Below are 19,659 nucleotides of genomic sequence, written 5' to 3'. Positions count from 1 at the left end.
TACATACTTAAGCCAATTTAAGCACAATATTAGAAATAAGAAAACGGCCATGACCAAGTACTCAAGCAGCTTAATATTCTAAACACGCCATGATAGCATTATATGAACAACATGAGTCTCTAGCAGTTTTATTTGCAAAACTGGAAATGCATGTGACATCTAGCAGACCCAACAGGATTGTACCTATCATAGTGAAATGCTCATAATCTGTAATAAGTTTAGTGTTAGGGATTGAATTCAAGAAGGCAAGATGAAGGAGGAATGACGCTGAGAGGAGATATAAGGCTTGTTAGGGGCTTCAATATGGCACCAGAAAATCTACACAGTATGTGCTAGCAAGCATGTACTGATGATTGAAGGCAACATAGTCTTACAGCTTTTATATATGAACAAAAAATATAGAAGAAACAACATCAAATTATCATTTTTATCTCCTTAGCATCTATAGCTGAAGTCCTGATTAGAAAACCAGGAGACTAATTGGGGAACTCATAAGTAACAACAGTCATCCAACCGCGAAATTAGCAATGTTCATATTATTACCTCGTTGTACCCAGCCTTGAAATTGAAATAGGAATGTTCTGCTTTTTCGGCAAGCACGATATGATTATGCACCCGAAAAATGATGTTTTTTTCTGAACATGAGCTATCTGTGGTTCATAAAGTGGCATAGTTTGTGGATCGACCAGTAGGCAAAAGCTAACAGTTAGAGTGTCTAAAACTCAGATGAGATTAATTACACATCAAACCAACTGATATTTGGTTAGGTGCACACTCACCATGTGTTAGAACATAGAAGCAGAACCATGGATGGATTAAGATTCATATTGCAGTAAAAGAAATCGGTACCTAACTGAACAATACATTCAGATTTCATCCCACAACCAAGCAGCTCTGCCTTAGGTAATCAATGCAAGCAATCGGAAGAAACTTCGAAAGTTTTTGAGCTCACCTTCATGGAGGAGAGGTCTGGTTATAGCCACAACCAGAGGCCGAGAATCTGCCCGTGGACAACTTGGTGGGTAGCAGCAGCACCCAAGGCACAATGGTTCTTGGGTGCTGTAGCTTGTGCAGGAGACAGTACGGCACCAGCTGTCGGAACTTGGAAGCTCTCAATTTGAGCCCCGAGAAATTATTTATATCACTAGGTAACATAACAGGGAATCTGGTTCAAATAAAAAATGCAAAATATTCTATATCACAAGGTAGCATAACACATGGTATGCCTAATAGCAAAAAAGAATAGGGTTATTTGATTCATGCCATTATAATTTTCGATGTTCAAAGAAACGTCATTACTATTCGTCTATTTTGAAGCACGCCATTATAATTCTTCGTTTCCCACGAATATGCCACAGAATACGTATGAACACGGCCTAGGCCTAGCTGCAGCGTATACGAAGACGTATACTTCATCGCAGCCTCTCTCCCCTGTCACTGACATGCGGGCCCCACATGTCATTGTCGCAGCCTCTCCCCACATGACACTGACCCGACCTTGCCTCAATGGTAGAAGGCGCGGGACCCGCGGGTGGAGACAGTGGCCGCGCGGGCTCCGTGCCTGCGCCCGATGCGGCACTGGAGCTTGCGCCTAGCAGCAGCTCGCGCGGATGGGTGCACCCAGGGTCGCCGGAAGGGGAGGAGGGGACTGCCGGCGCCTGGCAGCCGGCCGATGGCGGCGGCGCGGGCGTGTAGGGCCACGGAGGCACGGCAGCGCCGGATCACACCCCGGCGGCCTCGGAGCCGTAGCTGTAGGCGTTGGAGGTCGCGGCGGCATCTCCCGGTGTCGGCTGCAGCGCAGGGTGGTGGGGAAGCCACCGGGGTGCGCCGGATCCCGTAGGGGCTTCGGCGGAGGGGAGGGGGAGGGGGAGGGGGAGGGAGGGGCGAGAGAGAGCTGCTGCAGCGGGTGTTCGAGCTTGTGAGCGGGAGCAGCGGCACCGGCGGAGAGGCGTGAGCGGCTGCTGTGGGCGGGTGGGCTCACGAGCAGGAGCGGCGCGCCGGCATCGAGGCGCGAGCCGCCCAGGCCACGAGCTCCGCTCGGGCGTGTGCTGCTGCTGCTGTTCGGCCGTGTGCTGCTGCTCGCCATCGCCATCGACGCGCTCGACAAGGGAAGATGAGGAGGGAAGGAAGAAGAAGATGACATGTGGGGCCCGCGTGTCAGTGACAGGGGAGAGAGGCTGCGATGAAGTATACGTCTTCGTATACGCTGCAGCTGGGCCCAGGGTCGTGTCCATATGTATTCTGTGGCATATTTGTGGGAACCGAAGAATTGTAATGGCATATTTCAAAATAGGCGAATAGTAATGGCGTTTTTCCAAATATCGAAAATTATAATGGTATGAATCCAAATAACCCAATAGAATATTACTCTTTAGAGATTGGTGAGCCTTACCCCCTGTTGCTCGAAATGCCTGTATGAGATCGGCAGGCATTGCTACCATATTGATCCTCCTGTAGTACCTTGAAACAGCCAAATAGATGATGCGGTCTATATCAAGTAACTGCAAGAAAAAAGTAACAACCCAAAATAATAAAGTAAATAATATTGATCATAGCGATCCTTTTTCAGAAGGGCGGGTCTGGTGCAAGCGGTAGAGTCTTACCGCCTGTGACCGGAAGGTCCCGGGTTCGAGTCGCGGTCTCCTCGCATTGCACAGGCAAGGGTAAGACTTGCCACTGACACCCTTCCCCAGACCCCGCACAGAGCGGGAGCTCTCTGCACTGGGTACGCCCCTTTATAGCGATCCTCTTTCAATTGCTTGGAATCCACATATAGTGCTGACTGCTCAATGAGATCTCAGCATATATATGGTGTAGAATGCCCTAGATAACTAATGTGGTGGTTGCTAAGCTAGAATGAATCAATCCCAATACTGGTCACAAGAATTGCACGGCAAAAAATTCCCCTCCCAAAAGCTAGCTTACTTGATTTCATGTCAGGTCTGTAAACAGTACTACAGTAGACACTAAATCAACTAAAGCAGGTCGCAATAGTTTTGACATACTAAATGGTAGAGGACTAATGTCCAAAAAAAATGCGGAGGCCTACATGTGCTTATGTAGCAATCTGAATTCAATCTATAATATTCATCAATGGAAGAAACATCGATAGGTGTTGAAACCTGATTGTGGACTTCTGAAAGCCCTAGTTTGGTTTTGGATAATTGGTAAAATCTATGCACTAAGCTTTGTCATGAGTGATGACATGATCTATGTTGGTGCAATCCTAGTAAGGAGCATGGTGGCACTCAAATGGTGATGTTGATCACATGAAATGATGAAGATGGCCACATGTGATGATGATCAAATGCTCAACTTGGAAGAGAAGAAAGAGAAAAACAAAACCCTATGGAGATCAAGGCAAAGGTATAAATAGGGATTTTGTTTTCGTGATCAAGACACTATAGAGAGTGTGATCACATTTAGGGTAGATGACCGTACTATTAAGAGGGGTTCTTAACTAGACAATTCGGTCATTTAGTGCCACTAGGTGTTGGACTTCATACATTGCATTTAGACCTAGTACACATCGGAGAGCAAGCGAAAATATTTATGAAAAAAATTTGAGAAATGCTAACTTGACTCCAATATGTTTTGGGAAAACACTTTGAGAGTTAGCATCGCTTGTGGGGAGTACCTCGAGTTGACGTGGATCGAATCGCAAAAGAATTTGCAACTCGGTGAGCTAGTGGGGATGCCTAGGTGGCACCGCCACCCCTCGGGTGGTGCCCACCTAGGCTCGGCAGAGAAGGACCGAGAGCGTCTGATTTGGGGTGGTCACCGGACACGCCGGTGTACACCGCCATGGACGCGGCGGTGCACCACCTGGTCACCGCCAAGGGCTGTTCGGTGCCACCGCCGTTTTCCTCCAGAGACGGGCGCAAGCGAGGGAGGTCACCGCCATAGTGATGGTGGTGCACCGCCCTATTTTTCTAGAGAGACTCAGTTTTCTAGGGCACGGCTGTGTGGTCACCGCCAACCCTAAGGCGGTGCTACCGCCACCCTGTCCGGTGCCCCAATGGCTAATTTATGACCATTAAAATTCGACCGTTGGGCAGGTCACCGCCATGTCCGGTGACCTCGCAGAAACAGCTCCAAGGGGTATAACGGCTATATTTGCTTGTGTGGCTATAAATAGAGGGTATGGCCGACCTTGGCCACTCTCTTGGCACTGCATACACTTGTGCACACCCTTTGGAAGCTGAGTAACACACTTCACTCATTTGTTCACTTGATTTCATTATCTTGAGTGAGATTGGAGAGCCTCTAGTCCATTGCATTGAGTTGCATCATCGTGTGGCACTAGTTGGGTGATTTGGGCTGGTTGTGAGCTTGTTACTCTTGGTGTTTGCCGACACCTAGACGGCCCGGTGATTGCAGGATTGTTAAGCGGAGTTGGTGATTGTCTCCGACCTCGATCGGTTGCTTGTGAGGGGTCTTGTGCCTTCCGCCAGAGCGCCAAAGAAAACTCTAGTAACTTACTCATGTTATTTAGCTACCTCACTTGTGGGTAGGTTCTTGCGGTGTCCAATTGTGTGGACGAGATTCATGCAACACCTCTTAGCCGCCGAACCACCAAGTGTTAGTCGACACAACGGGGACTAGCGTGCCGGCAAGCATGTGAACCTCGGAAGAAAAATCACTTGTCTCTTGCCATTCGTATTCTCTCGGTGATTGTATTGGTGATCTTATTGTGATTGGTTCATCCCTCTACACGGCGGTATAAGTGTCCCATTCACTCCTTTACTTACTTGTAAAGTAGTTGTAACAAGCTCTTTAATTTAATTAGTTTTGAGAGCTTGTTTTACTTGCTAGCTTAGTATCACCTAATGGAGCTCTTTAGTGTAGCGTGTTTGAGAGCTCTTAGTGAGTAGTGACATAGCCATTGTTTGTGCCCAGTGATCATAGCAACTAGAATTGTTGAATAGGTGGCTTACAGCCCTTATAGAGATAGAGCAAAATTGCATTTTGCCTTTTACGTTAATAACCACTTGTTCTAGTATGTTTGTAGAAAATTTTATAGGCTATTCACCCCCTCTCTAGCCATTTAGGACCTTTCAAGTGGTATCGGAGCCGTGGTCACCGTTTGATTCAAGGCTTAACAACCTTCGGTGTAAAATATGGCTCAAATTATGTTCAACCATGTTGGGGGTAAACCATCATTCTTTGATGGCATATCTTTTGACTATTGGAAGAGAAAGATGAAGATGTACCTTGGTTCAATCAATGACAAGGTATGGGATGTGGTAGAGAATGAGTTTGTAATTCTTGACCCTACTGAAAGCATCTAGGCCCCTAGTTGGATTTCGATGATTAATGTCAATACAAGATTACTATGACTAACGTGTGTTTTGCAGAGACAATTAAGTTAGGTCATGGTAATGGAGATCGATTGGGCAATCGAGGTTGTCATGCCCCTACGATGGAAATCGTTTTGGTTTTCAAAGGATGGACGACAAGGTTAAGGATAACTAGTTCTAAGTGTCAATTGGAGTTGGAGAGACACTTAGAGTAGTTTAGGACTTTGTTTTTCCTTTGGCCGTACTATGAAGGGGGGTATGAACGGGTAGCTTGACCTAGTTAAGTCTAGTGAGTTAGGTGTGGTGCACACTTGTTAAAACTAGCTCTAGGTAGCTCCTATGAATGCCTAAGATCTTTTGGAGCAAACTTCATTCACATATGTTCGGAAGTTGGAAGTGAATGGAGGGTCAAACACTGACCGGACGCTGGCTCTGGTGCGACCGGACGCTGGCCGCAGGGTTCGATCAGTTCATTTGACCAAGGGGATCAAGTCTGGTGTGACCGGACGCTGGGAGGTCATGTGACCGGACGCTGAGGGCTAGCGTCCGGTCGACTCTAGTAAGGGTCCAGATTTGGGAAAGAGTGACCGGACGCGTCCGGTCAGTGTGACCGGACCCTGAGTATCCAGCGTCCGGTCGTTTACAGTAAGCATCCAAGAGCGACCGGACGCGTCCGGTCGGTACTGACCAGACCCTGACAGCGTCCGGTCATCACTTGAAAACTGTTCGTGGGTTGAACTGACCGGAGCGTCCGGTCATAGCGATCGGAGCGTCCGGTCGTCCCGCAGAGGCTCATAACGGTTCGTTTTTCAGGCTAGCTTATAAATAGAAGCTCCACTCGTGAGTGGAGTATCTTTTGCTCATTCCAATAGCTGAGAAACATGTTTGTGAGTGCCAAGAAGAGCAAGGTCCTAGTGAGGTGTTTGTGATTTGAGAATCCAAGAGAGTAGCCTCACTAGCAAATCAAGAGTAGCAAAGTGTGCATCCATCTTCTCATTAGGCTTCGTGTGGTCAAGCGTGCTTGTTACTCTTGGTGATCGCCATCACCTAGACGGCTTGGTGGTGATTGGGAGTTTGGTGTTCACCCGGTGGAGCTTGTGGGTGACCCAACTCAAGTTGTGAGCGGCTTTGGGTGATTCGCCACGACGGAGTGTCGAAGAATCAACCCGTAGAGAGCACTTGATCCTTGCGCGGATCAAGGGGGAGCTACACCCTTGCGCGGGTGCTCCAACGAGGACTAGTGGGGAGTGGCGACTCTCCGATACCTCGGCAAAACATCGCCGCGTTCCTTTCTCTCTCTATTTACTTTGAGCACTTACTTTGAGCATTTACTTTGAGCAATTCAATACTTGTTTTTACATCCATAGAATTGCTTGCTAGAGTAAGTTTGGAACTTAGGTTGCGAGGTTGTTGTGCATTAGTTTGATATAAACACTTTTTTAGGCACAAGGGGTTAATTGGGCTATCCGTAGGATTTGATTATTGCAAGAGAATTTAGAATTAGCCTAATTCACCCCCCCTCTTGGGCATCTTGATCCTTTCAATTGGTATCAGAGCCTCATGCTCACATTTTTAAGCTTAATCGCTTAGAGCAAGATGTCTCACGGGGATGGACCTCCTCCTATCTTTGAGGGAGATGATTTTCCATATTGGAAAATCCGCATGGAGGCTTACTTAGAAGCTCTAGATGTTGGAATTCTTAAAGCCGCCTCTCAAGGGTTCCCAGCACCTAGGAATGCCGCACAACTTCAAGGCGATGAAGTGAATTATGAAAAATGGAATGCAAAGGCTCGCAACACCATCTTTAGAGGCCTTTGCAAAGATGTGTTTAATCGTGTAAGGAACCACAAAGACGCCCATGCACTATGGTTGGACGTTTGTGCACTCCATGAGGGAACCAAGAGTGAGCGTGAGGAACGCTATCATCTTGTGATTAAAAAGCTAAATTCTTTTGAGATGTTTCCCAAAGAAAGTGCTAATGAGATGTATTCTCGATTAAATGTTCTTGTAGAGGAAGTCAATGGGCTTGGACTCACTCAAATGTCACCATCCGACGTTGTGAGAAAAATCTTGAGTGTCCTCCCCATTGACAAATATGGGCACATTATGACCGTGCTACATCAAGGTGATCTTTCCGCCACTACACCGACACAAAATCTTGGGAAAGATCAATGCTCATGAGATGTACATGCACATCACACCACAAGATGGCTCATCCTCTACAAAGAAGAAAGAGAAGGACTTAGCATTCAAAGCTAGCCAAGACAAGGGCAAAGCAAGACTTGAGTATGAGAGCTCAAGTGATGAAGATGATGAAGAAAGCCTTGCCCTCATGGTGAAAAAGACCACCAAGATGCTAAAAAGGCTAAACAAGAGTGGCATCAAGTTTGATGGCAAGAAGAAGAAGTTCTTCACTAGCTCAAGAAGAAAGCCAATCTTTGAGATGGATTGCTACAATTGTGGCAAACTTGGTCATCTAGCTCATCAATGCACAAAGCCCAAGAAAGACAAGTTCAAGAACAAGGGCAAGAAAGATAATTCAAGTGATGAAGATGAAAAGAAGAAGAACAAGCCATACAAGAAGAGAGATGGCAAAAAGAGGGAGTTCTACAAGAAGAAGAAGAGTGGCAAGGCCTATATTGTCGGTGATTGGCTCACGAACATTGATTCATCAAGTGGATCATCCAATGATGATAGTGACGATGAAAAGGTGGCCGCCATTGCTATTGATCTTGCATCTTCATCACCACCATCGCCATCATCCTCTACACACCTATGCCTTATGGCCAAAGGTGAACGCAAGGTAACTAAGAGTGATGATAGTAGTGATGATGAACATGCTAGTGATGATGATAGTGATAGCGATGATGATGACTCACCTACATATGATGATCTTGTCAAAATACTAAGAAAATATACTAAGATCATTAGAAAAAGTAGAGCTACAAATGAAAAACTTGATGCTAAAAATGATTCACTCTTAGCTAAGTGTGATACATTAGAAAAGGCTAATGATGAGCTAAAGGAAACAAATGATTCTATATCATCCAAACTCAAGGAGCTCAAATCTTCTAAGAAAGAGCTTAAAGATAAAAATGATAAACTTGAGTGGGTACACAATGAGCTTATCACTAGTCACAATAAGCTAAAAGATGAATATGCAACTCTAAAGATCAATTATGATACCCTTATTATTGCACAAGAATTCTTACCAAATGAGCCACATGATGCTACTAACCATGTTGTTAAGATTGATATAGCTACCTCATGTGATGATTTAATTGATGAAAGCATTGAGCATGGATCTAGTAGCAAGGGCAAGCAAGTGGTTGAATGCAATGACTATAATGAGTATGTCAAGCTCAAGAGTAACAATGAGAAGCTCATGAAAGATCTTGAAGAGATGAAAAGTCACAACACCATTGTGCTAGAAACTCTTGATCATGACAAAGAGGTGATCCTTGAGAATGAGAAGTTAAAAGAAGAAATCAAGAAACTCAAGGAGGAGAAGAACAATGATATTCTCAAGGAAGAGAACAAGAAGCTCAAGATGGAGAAAGAGCATCTCAAGGTGGGATTGAGCAAGTTTGCTAGAGGCAAGCATCTCCAAAGTGAGCTACTCATGAATACCATCATGAAGATGGATAGAAGTGGTATTGGATATATGGCAAGTGTAGAGAAGAAGAAGGCTCAAGCTCAACACCAACAATCAAAGCCAAAGCCAAAGCCAAAGAAATGTTTTGAATGTGGACAAGAAGGCCATTTTGCTCATGAGTGTCAAACTCCACCACCACAACCCTTGCCCAAGCATGCTAGACCCTTTGCTTTCAATGCTCACTACATGCTTAGAAAAGATTCGAGTGGAAAAATGAAAGTCATGTTCTTAGGCCCCCCAACAAGAGTAGGCCTAAGAAAATTTGGGTGGCTAAGTCACTTGTTGAGAAGGTGAAGGGCCCTCAACAAGCTTGGATCCCTAAAGCTTGAATCTCTTATGTGTAGGTGAACTACAAGACCGGTGGAAGTCATTGGGTTATTGATAGTGGTTGCACTCAACATATGACCGGTGATCCTCGTATGTTCACCTCACTAGATGAAGAGGTAGATGGACAAGAGAAAATAACATTTGGAGATAATTCAAAGGGCAAGGTCAAAGGATTGGGCAAAGTGGCAATATCAAATGATCATTCCATCTCCAATGTGCTCTATGTTGCTTCATTGAGTTTCAACTTGCTATCCGTTGGACAATTGTGCGATCTTGGCTTCCAATGCTTGTTCACCAAGAAGGAGGTGGTTGTATCTAAGGTAGATGACAATCAAGTGATATTTAATGGATTTAGATACAACAATTTATATCTAGTTGACTTTACCTCCGAAGATGCAAACTTGAAGACTTGCCTATTCACCAAAACAACACTTGGGTGGCTATGGCATAGAAGGCTTGCTCATGTTGGGATGAGCTCACTCAAGAAGCTTATGAAGAATGATTTGGTGAGAGGATTGAAGGATGTGAAGTTTGAGAAGGACAAGCTTTGTAGTGCATGTCAAGCCGGCAAGCAAGTTGCAAACACTCATCCAACCAAAGCTTTCATGTCAACCACAAGAGTGCTAGAACTCCTACACATGGATTTATTTGGACCAACAACATACAAGAGTTTCGGAGGAAATCTCTATTGTCTTATGATTGTGGATGACTATTCAAGATATACATGGGTGTTCTTCCTTCATGACAAATCCGAAGTTGCATCTTGTTTCAAGAAGTTTGCCAAGAGAGCTCAAAATGAATTTGAAGTGAAGCTCAAGAAGATAAGAAGTGACAATGGCAAAGAGTTTGACAACACAAACATAGAAGCTTATTGTGATGAAGTTGGAATCAAACATGAAGTCTCCGCAACCTATACTCCTCAACAAAATGGTGTAGTTGAGAGGAAGAACCGGACTTTGATCACTCTTGCAAGGACAATGCTAGATGAGTACAACACCCCCGAAGCTCTATGGGCGGAAGCAATCAACACCGCATGTTATGCATCCAACCGCCTATTTCTTCAAAAGTTCCTTGTCAAGACACCATATGAGTTGCTCAATGGGAAGAAGTCGGATGTCTCCTTCTTTAGGGTGTTTGGTTGCAAGTGCTACATCTACAAGAAGCGGCAACACCTAGGGAAGTTTCAAAGGCGTTGTGATATAGGTTTTCTTGTTGGTTACTCATTGAAGTCCAAAGCATATAGAGTATTTAATCATGCCACCGGCTTGGTTGAAGAAACATATGATGTGGAATTTGATGAATCTAACGGCTCCCAAGGAGCACATGAGAATCTTGATGATGTAGGTGATGAACCATTGAGGGAGGCTATGAAGAATATTCCGGTGGGAGACATCAAGCCAAAAGATGATGAAGATGATGCACAAGTCATTAACCAACCTTCTTCATCAAATGTACCATAAGATGGTGAAAAAGTTGGGAGAGTAGAAAATGAAGATACTCATATCTCCCATGAGCAAATGGTGGTACAAGCACAAGATGTTGATGCTCCACAACCTCCTCCTCAAGTGGTCAATAGAAGAAATACACCTCTTCTACAAGATCATCCACAAGACCTCATCATAGGGAGTCCAACAAAGGGGGTGATGACTCGATCTCAAAAACTTACCTCATTTATTGCTCATCACTCTTTTGTCTCTTGCTATGAGCCTACCAAGGTAGAAGAAGCTCTTAAAGATCCGGATTGGATCAATGCCATGCATGAAGAGTTGAACAACTTCACTCGCAATGAAGTTTGGAATCTTGAAGAGCGACCAAAAGGTGCAAGAGTCATTGGAACAAAGTGGATGTTCCGCAACAAGCAAGATGATCAAGGTGTTGTTGTGAGGAACAAGGCAAGACTAGTTGCAAAGGGGTTCTCTCAAGTTGAAGGTTTAGATTTTGGAGAAACCTTTGCACCGGTTGCAAGATTAGAAGCCATCCGTATCCTTCTTGCATATGCATCACATCATAAAATAAAACTATATCAAATGGATGTGAAAAGTGCATTCTTAAATGGCTTTATTAATGAACTAGTCTATGTTGATCAACCTCCCGGGTTTGAAGACCCTAGATATCCTAATCATGTTTATAGGTTGTCCAAGGCACTATATGGGCTTAAGCAAGCTCCAAGAGCTTGGTATGAGCGCCTTCGGGATTTCCTTATTGAGAAGGGCTTTACCATTGGGAAGGTCGACACCACACTATTCACCAAGAAGCTTGATGGGCATATCTTCATTTGTCAAGTATATGTTGATGATATTATCTTTGGATCATCAAATAAAGACTCATGCAAAGAATTTGGTGAATTGATGTCTAAGGAGTTCGAGATGTCAATGATTGGTGAGCTTACATTCTTTCTTGGTTTTCAAGTCAAGCAAATGAAAGAAGGGATCTTCATCTCTCAAGAGAAATACACAAAAGATCTTCTCAAGAGATTCAAGATGGATGAATGTAAGCCAATCAAGACCCCAATGCCTACCAATGGACATCTCGACCTAGATGAGGGAGGTAACTCGGTTGATCAAACTCTCTACCATTCTATGATTGGTAGCTTGTTATATTTAACCGCATCTAGGCCCGACATCATGTTTAGTGTGTGTATGTGTGCTAGATTTCAAGCTAGTCCTAAGGAAACACATTTAATTGCCGTAAAAAGAATCCTTAGGTATCTTAAGCACACACCAAGCATTGGCCTTTGGTATCCCAAAGGAGCTTTATTTGAATTAATTGGCTATTCCGATTCGGATTACGCCGGATGCAAAGTTGATAGAAAGAGCACATCCGGAGGGTGCCATTTGCTTGGTAGATCACTTGTGTCTTGGTCCTCCAAGAAACAAAATAGTGTGGCTTTGTCCACCGCCGAAGCGGAATACATTACCGTGGGTGCTTGTTGTGCACAAATATTATACATGAAACAAACTTTACTAGACTATGGAGTAATTCTAGAGATAGTACCTCTCTTGTGCGACAATGAAAGTGCGGTAAAACTTGCAAATAATCCGGTTCAACACTCTCGCACCAAGCATATAGATATCCGCCATCACTTTCTAAGAGATCATGTAGCTAAAAATGATATATCACTAGAAGGTGTAAGATCCGAAGATCAATTAGCGGATATCTTCACTAAACCGCTAGATGAGGCTACATTTTGTAGATTGCGGAACGAGCTCAATGTACTTGATTTTTGTAACTTCACAAAAAATTGAGCTTGTGTTGTCCCTTGCATTCATTGTAATATACAACATGTTTAATTTGTGGCAATGCATATAGGGCTTATCTAACATGGTTAAGATAACCGCCGAAAAGCGTGTGAAAAAGCTTAACCTTGGATCAAACTTGACAAGCAACTAGATTTACTTACAAGTATTACATGTGCATGAATGTTGTTTTTGTCGTTTTGTTCCATTTGCCCTCTTGTTGCCTATTTTCTTAAAAAGAATTATAGCCTAAGGCAAAATATTTTGAAAAATATAAGGGTTTGAGAGATGTCACTCACATCAGTCCCAATTGGTGTTTATTTGGATCTTATTCAAGTTGGGACTTGATTGGGAATAGGCAGCGCGAAGGAAGTTTGAAGATTTGCTGGAAAAGGTGCACCAGACGCTGCACCGGACGCTGCTGTTCAGCGTCCGGTCAGTTCACAGGAGGTGAACTGCTGTTGAAGGAGTGACCGGACGCTGCGTCTGTGCATCCGGTCAGAAAGGGTTCAGCATCTGGTCGATCGGAGGAAGATCAAGTTGTACTGACCGGACCCTGCCTACGTCCGGTCATGGACCACCGGACGCGTCCGATCCTGATTCCAGAGGATTTGGACCTCTCTGGAATCGACCGGACGCTGGGTGGTAGCGTCCGGTCGCTACCACCGGAGCGTCCGGTCAGTGGATCTCGCACGTCCTAAGGACTCTTTTCCCCGTTTTCTTTTCTGTCACGATTTGGGGGATTACTTAACCCACGTCCTCTGCCTTGACCTAACCAGCGCCGTCGTGAGCCCGCAGCCAAGCCGCCACCTCCTGCCTCGCCGCGCCGCCGTAGCCTCGCTCGCCAGCCGAGTCGCCGCCGTCCGTCGCGCCGTCCCTCGCGCCACCGCGCTCGGCCCCCGTGCCAGCCTCGAGCCGCAGTCCCACGCCTGCCCAACCGCGCGCCTCTGTGCCCCTACCCTGCGCCACCACCGGCCAGTCGCAGCCACGCGTCGCCGTCTCACAAGCCACCGCGCTCGGCTCCCTCGCCTGCCGCGCCTCTACAGCGGCGTCGTGCTCCAGCCTCGTCGCGCCCCAGCTCGCCGCTCCGCCGTTGCCAGGCTGCCGGTCTTCACGACAAAGTGCTCTTGCCCTACCCTCCCATTGATTGGTAAGGCAAGTCTTGTGCTTCACTCTTGATCTCAAATTGTGACCTAGATCAAATTCTAAACGCACTGATTCCCCATTGCATTCAGGGCGTTTGACCTAACCCTAGCCCGATTCTGAGGATCCCCCGCGTGATATCTTTTCTCTTCTCGGATCGCTGATCGTCAGGTAGAAAGCCACTCGATTCACATTCGCATCTACATTGCTTTCTCTATTAAGGTTTCGCATCTATTAGACATATGGTATTTATTTGTATATCCATCTATTCTATCGTGCAGTGTGTCGGTTCCGTTGTGTTTCGTCTGGCAGTTGGCAGTCAACTCAGAGCCAAGCTCGCGAGTAAGGATCGAGGCCAAGCCTCGAAAGCGACAGTTTGACAGTTGATCTTCATCAGCGATAGTTCACCATCTTGTCAGTTCAGATGGCTCACACCAAGAATGTTGGTGGTGGCCCAGGTGATGATGATCGGAGGCCCCCGCCTCGCCAGCCAGCCGGATCTAAAGGCAAGTCAACTAAGCAGGTAACATCCAAGAAGCGGAAGTACCCTGACGCAGAGACAGCGAGAGCAGCAGCTGTTGCAGAGGCCACAGAGCGTGCCAAGAGAGGTGGTACCCGCAGCGGAGTTGTCATTGCAGATCAGCCAGTTTCACCCGCAGTCAGAGCTACAATTGAGGAGGTTGAGCATCGTCACAGTAGTCCAGCCGGGACTGCCACGCTTGCAGGACGACGGGTTGCCATTGAGGAGGGTCTGTCAGCACAGCAGCAACCCCCACCAGCAGAGCCTCAGCCAGCCCAGGAGACTCAGGAGAGTCAGGAGACCGAGCCGACACCTCAGCTACGCCGCTCGAGTCGTACCAGTGCTGCAGTTCCACCGAGGCCAGTTTCACAGCGCAGGGGTTCACGCCCTCCGCCCCGACCACATGGTCCGCCTCTAGTGGTTCACCTCGACTTGAGGGCCGCTACAGCCAGGCAGGTTCAGCAGCTGCGGTTTGTTGAGTTTGAGGTTTGGTTTCCTCCGAGGAGGGATGAGAGAGCAGCTGAGGGGTTCTACACGCCACTGTAGGAGGATTTCTACAATGCATATCTTAACAGTGGGGCAGTGTTCAGATTACAGAGGGTCTGTCAGGTAGAGTCCATTATGGCAGCAGCCGGAGAGGGCATTCGACAATACTTGTCATATTTGCCAGGACTGTCAGATCTGATTGGACAGACAGGGATATATGTACCTTCTTGGGTCCGTCAGTTTTATGCCTCACTCTTCATCGATCCACATCACAGATTCATTCACTTTGCTTTCAATGGCAAAGACTATAGAGTGATGAGTAGCAGGGTCAGAGAGATACTAAGACTACAGGAGTAGCCTTTAAAGATGCATGAGGTTTGCTATGGACATCAGGAGCCTCCCAGGCGTCCTCATGGAGGGCAAGTGCCCCCTACAGATTTAGTGCGGCATTGCTTCAAGGAGCCTTTTGGTGAGGGGTCGAGCAGGAACCCCAGTGACTTGACTCCTATAGCGAGGATACTAGAGGCCATCATCAGGAGGACACTACTTCCCAGGCTGGGATACAGGGAGGGCCTGACTCGCTTACAGCTCTGGCTTCTCAATGCCATCATGCAGATGACAGTGTTTGACATCTGGGACCTCCTTCTTTCTGAGATGGAGGATACTATAGCTGAGGGATTCAAGGGTCGTAGGTAGCTTCCCTATGCTCACTGGATCATGTTCCTCATCCGCAGAGTTGTGATTGATAAGCCCCCTGGCATGATGGATGAGTATACAGGTGCCACTATAGAGTTCCCAGCTTACAACCTATCACAGAGGATCAGACACGCCACTCCTCAGGCACCCAGTCAGCCTAGCCGTCGCCCCGACAGTGCCAGAGTCTGCAGCTCAGCAGGATGAGATCATCAGAGGGATTGCAGCCACTGAGGAGGAGGAGCTAGAGGCACAGCAGGAGGTGAGCGAGTATAGTGACAGCTCCGACGACGACTACCAGCCTATACCTCAGATGCCTCCACGCAGACACGATGCAGAGGCAGGTAGCTCCAGTTTTGCTCCACCTGCTCCATAGACAGACCCCGCTCTCATTGCTATTCTTGAGCAGATGCAGCAGGATCAGACACGTCAGGCACAGGAGACAGCTGCCAACTTCGCACAGTTTCAGGCTCGTCAGGACGAGTTTCAGCGGCAGCAGCAGCTTCTTCAGCACCAGCAGTTACTTATGCAGCAGCAGCTCATGGGATTCATGCAGCATATAGTGACAGCCATTGGGATTCCACTGCCACAAACTTTGCCCCGGCTTGCACAGCCTCCTACCACTTCGACGACTCTAGCAGTACAGCCCATCGGGCTTCAGAGTCAGGGACAGCCTCCAGCTCAGTTTCCTTCACCTCCTGTATAGGTGTCCCAGTGGTTAGCCTCACCTGGTGTAGCCCCGTAGTTCACTCCTTATCACACGGGTTTCTCACTAGAGCAGACTTCCTCACTATTCGTGCCTAAGTCGTCAGTCTCCAGGAGTCTTGGAGCATCATTCAGCGAGTTGACCGGCATGCCTACTCCGCCTCACATGCATTCTGCCGGTCCGTCTACAGCAGCTCCAGCTATCATGACTACTCAGAGGCTCCCCTCATCTGTCGCCTTGTCAGATCCTACGACAGACATACTTGCGGCTTCACAGGCAGCACCAGCTCCAGCTCAGACCCAGACCGCTTCAGCAACACTTCCTGCTTCAGAGGGTCAGTCAGTTCAGAGCTCAGGGTCAGATGATGATGGCGCCTAGTTCCATCTTGCTCCACGTACTTCAGCGCCCGACTCGTCCGCTGCAGCCCCGCCGTCTGACCCCTAGGTTTTGGTGTTTGACGCCAAAGGGGGAGAGGGTTTGAGTATGTAGACTTAGGGGGAGCGAGTTTTAGGGGGAGCTAGTTATCTAGTATTAGCTTATTATATACATTTAGAGTTTTATTTGTGTGATACACTATTACTTATGCATTCATGTGTTTACTTTCATGCATACTTTTATATATATGTGATAGTGCTATCTACGTGGTTGTGATATTTGACATGTGTGACTTCTACTTTACTTTATCTATATGTCATATCACCTGTGTAATGCTCATTTATTTTTGCTTCCGCGTTTACACTTCGAAGCAAATGAGCTTTATTTATTTGTACTCATGCTTAATTCATATTCTTTGAGTACATTGTGTTGGCTTGGGTCATATAAGCGTGACTAACTCTTTTGTTCTTATTGACAAAAGCTTATATGAACCAAGCCCGTCAAAAACCTCACTCCATAACATACTCGAGGTGGTATTGTCATCAATCACCAAAAAGGGGGAGATTGAAAGCATCTAGGCCCCTAGTTGGATTTCGGTGATTAATGTCAATACAAGATTACTATGACTAACGTGTGTTTTGCAGAGACAATTAAGTTAGGTCATGGTAATGGAGATCGATTGGGCAATCGAGGTTGTCATGCCCCTACGATGGAAATCGTTTTGGTTTTCAAAGGATGGACGACAAGGTTAAGGATAACTAGTTCTAAGTGTCAATTGGAGTTGGAGAGACACTTAGAGTAGTTTAGGACTTTGTTTTTCCTTTGGCCGTACTATGAAGGAGGGTATGAACGGGTAGCTTGACCTAGTTAAGTCTAGTGAGTTAGGTGTGGTGCACACTTGTTAAAACTAGCTCTAGGTAGCTCCTATGAATGCCTAAGATCTTTTGGAGCAGACTTCATTCACATATGTTCAGAAGTTGGAAGTGAATGGAGGGTCAAACACTGATCGGACGCTGGCTCCGGTGCGACCGGACGCTGGCCGCAGGGTCCGGTCAGTTCATTTGACCAAGGGGATCAAGTCTGGTGTGACCGGACGCTGGGAGGTCATGTGACCGGACGCTGAGGGCCAGCGTCCGGTCGACTCCAGTAAGGGTCCAGATTTGGGAAAGAGTGACCGGACGCGTCTGGTCAGTGTGACCGGACCCTGAGTATCCAGCGTCTAGTCGTTTACAGTAAGCATCCAAGAGCGACCGGACGCGTCCGGTCGGTACTGACCGGACCCTGACAGCGTCCGGTCATCACTTGAAAACTGTTCGCGGGTTGAACTGGCCGGAGCGTCCGGTCATAGCGATCGGAGCGTCCGGTCATCCCGTAGAGGCTCATAACGGTTCATTTTTCAGGCTGGCTTATAAATAGAAGCTCCACTCGTGAGTGGAGTATCTTTTGCTCATTCCAACAGCTGAGAAACACGTTTGTGAGTGCCAAGAAGAGCAAAGTCCTAGTGAGGTGTTTGTGATTTGAGAATCCAAGAGAGTAGCCTCACTAGCAAATCAAGAGTAGCAAAGTGTGCATCCATCTTCTCATTAGGCTTCGCGTGGTCAAGTGAGAGTTTGTGCTTGTTACTCTTGGTGATCGCCATCACCTAGACGGCTTGGTGGTGATTGGGAGTTTGGTGTTCACCCGGCAGAGCTTGTGGGTGACCCAACTCAAGTTGTGAGCGGCTTTGGGTGATTCGCCGCGATGGAGTGTCGAAGAATCAACCCGTAGAGAGCACTTGATCCTTGCGCGGATCAAGGGGGAGCTACACCCTTGCGCGGGTGCTCCAACGAGGACTAGTGGGGAGTGGTGACTCTCCAATACCTCGGCAAAACATCGCCGCGTTCCTTTCTCTCTCTATTTACTTTGAGCACTTACTTTGAGCATTTACTTTGAGCAATTCAATACTTGTTTTTACATCCATAGAATTGCTTGCTAGAGTAAGTTTGGAACTTAGGTTGTGAGGTTGTTGTGCATTAGTTTGATATAAACACTTTTCTAGGCACAAGGGGTTAATTGGGCTATCCGTAGGATTTGATTATTGCAAGAGAATTTAGAATTAGCCCAATTCACCCCCCCCCCTCTTGGGCATCTTGATCCTTTCACCTACCAATCTCACCGACAATGACAAGATCAACAAACAATGCAATACCATGGCACTCAACATAATATACAATGGTATTGATTCAAAGGTGTTTAAATAAATCAAAGATCTTGAAAAGGCAAGTGAAGTTTGGGTGAGACTAAAAGAAACATAAGAGGGCACTTCAACGGTAAAAAGTGCCAAGCTCTACATGCTCAAAGACAAGCTATCAAACTTCAAGATGAAGGATGATGAGTCCATTCTGGAGATGTTCTATAGGCTACAAGTCATCATCAATGATTTCAAGAGTTTGGGTGAGAAGGTGAAGGATGAGGACTTCTCTCACAAGTTCTTGATGTGTTTGCCAAAGAGATTCAAGACATTAAGAACTATCATCTTTAGAGTTGAATTGAAGGATGTCACTCCAAATGAGGTGCTTGGTGATTTGATGACCGATGACCAATACAATAGTGATGGTGAAGAGCTTGTGAAGGATGAAGACAAGAAGAAGAAGAGTGTGGCATTCAAGGCCGACACTTCATCTTCCAAGAACAAGAGCAAGGGCAAGGCTAAGAAGAAAGAATCATGTGATGAAGAATGCTCCAATGATGATTGTGATGATGAAGCACTAGCTCTCTTTTTGTGCAAGTTTGGCAAGATGAAGAAGAAGTGCTATGATGCAAGAAAGAGAAGAGATCACTTCAAAAACAAGGAGTATGTGAGATTGTGCTACAAGTGCAAGAGTCCTGATCATGTTGTAGCAGAATGTCCATACAATAGTGACAATGAGGACAATGAGAAGAAGATCAAGAAATAAAAGGAGGAGAAGAAGATGATGACCTTCAAGAAGAAGAAGGGTTGATCATATGTTGTCACATGGGATAGTGATGCATCCATCGATGATGATTCAAGTGATGATGACAAGGCATCCAAGAAGAAAGCTCTAGCAAGCATTGCTATCAACAACAAGCCTTCACTATTTAACACTCCATCATGCTTCATGGCCAAGGGCTCCAAGGTAAAATATGATGAAAGTGAAAAAAACGACAGTGAAAGTGAAAATGATAGTGATGATGGTGAATTCTCAAATGAACAACTA

General features: G+C 46.3%; 1 protein-coding gene across 1 annotated transcript; it reads right to left on the bottom strand.

Moving 5' to 3' along the window:
* Nucleotides 1-1,591: 1,591 nt before the first annotated feature.
* On the bottom strand, nucleotides 1,592-2,092 carry LOC136460385 (anther-specific proline-rich protein APG-like). Its single transcript, XM_066460102.1, has one exon. The coding sequence runs from the start codon at nucleotides 2,090-2,092 to the stop codon at nucleotides 1,592-1,594; it is 501 nt and encodes a 166-aa protein (XP_066316199.1).
* Between the last annotated feature and the right edge of the window lie 17,567 nt (nucleotides 2,093-19,659).

This window comes from Miscanthus floridulus, chromosome 6 (assembly GCF_019320115.1).
Source record: "Miscanthus floridulus cultivar M001 chromosome 6, ASM1932011v1, whole genome shotgun sequence".
NCBI classification, from domain to species: Eukaryota; Viridiplantae; Streptophyta; class Magnoliopsida; order Poales; family Poaceae; genus Miscanthus; species Miscanthus floridulus.
This window is presented reverse-complemented; position numbering and strand designations above follow the sequence as displayed.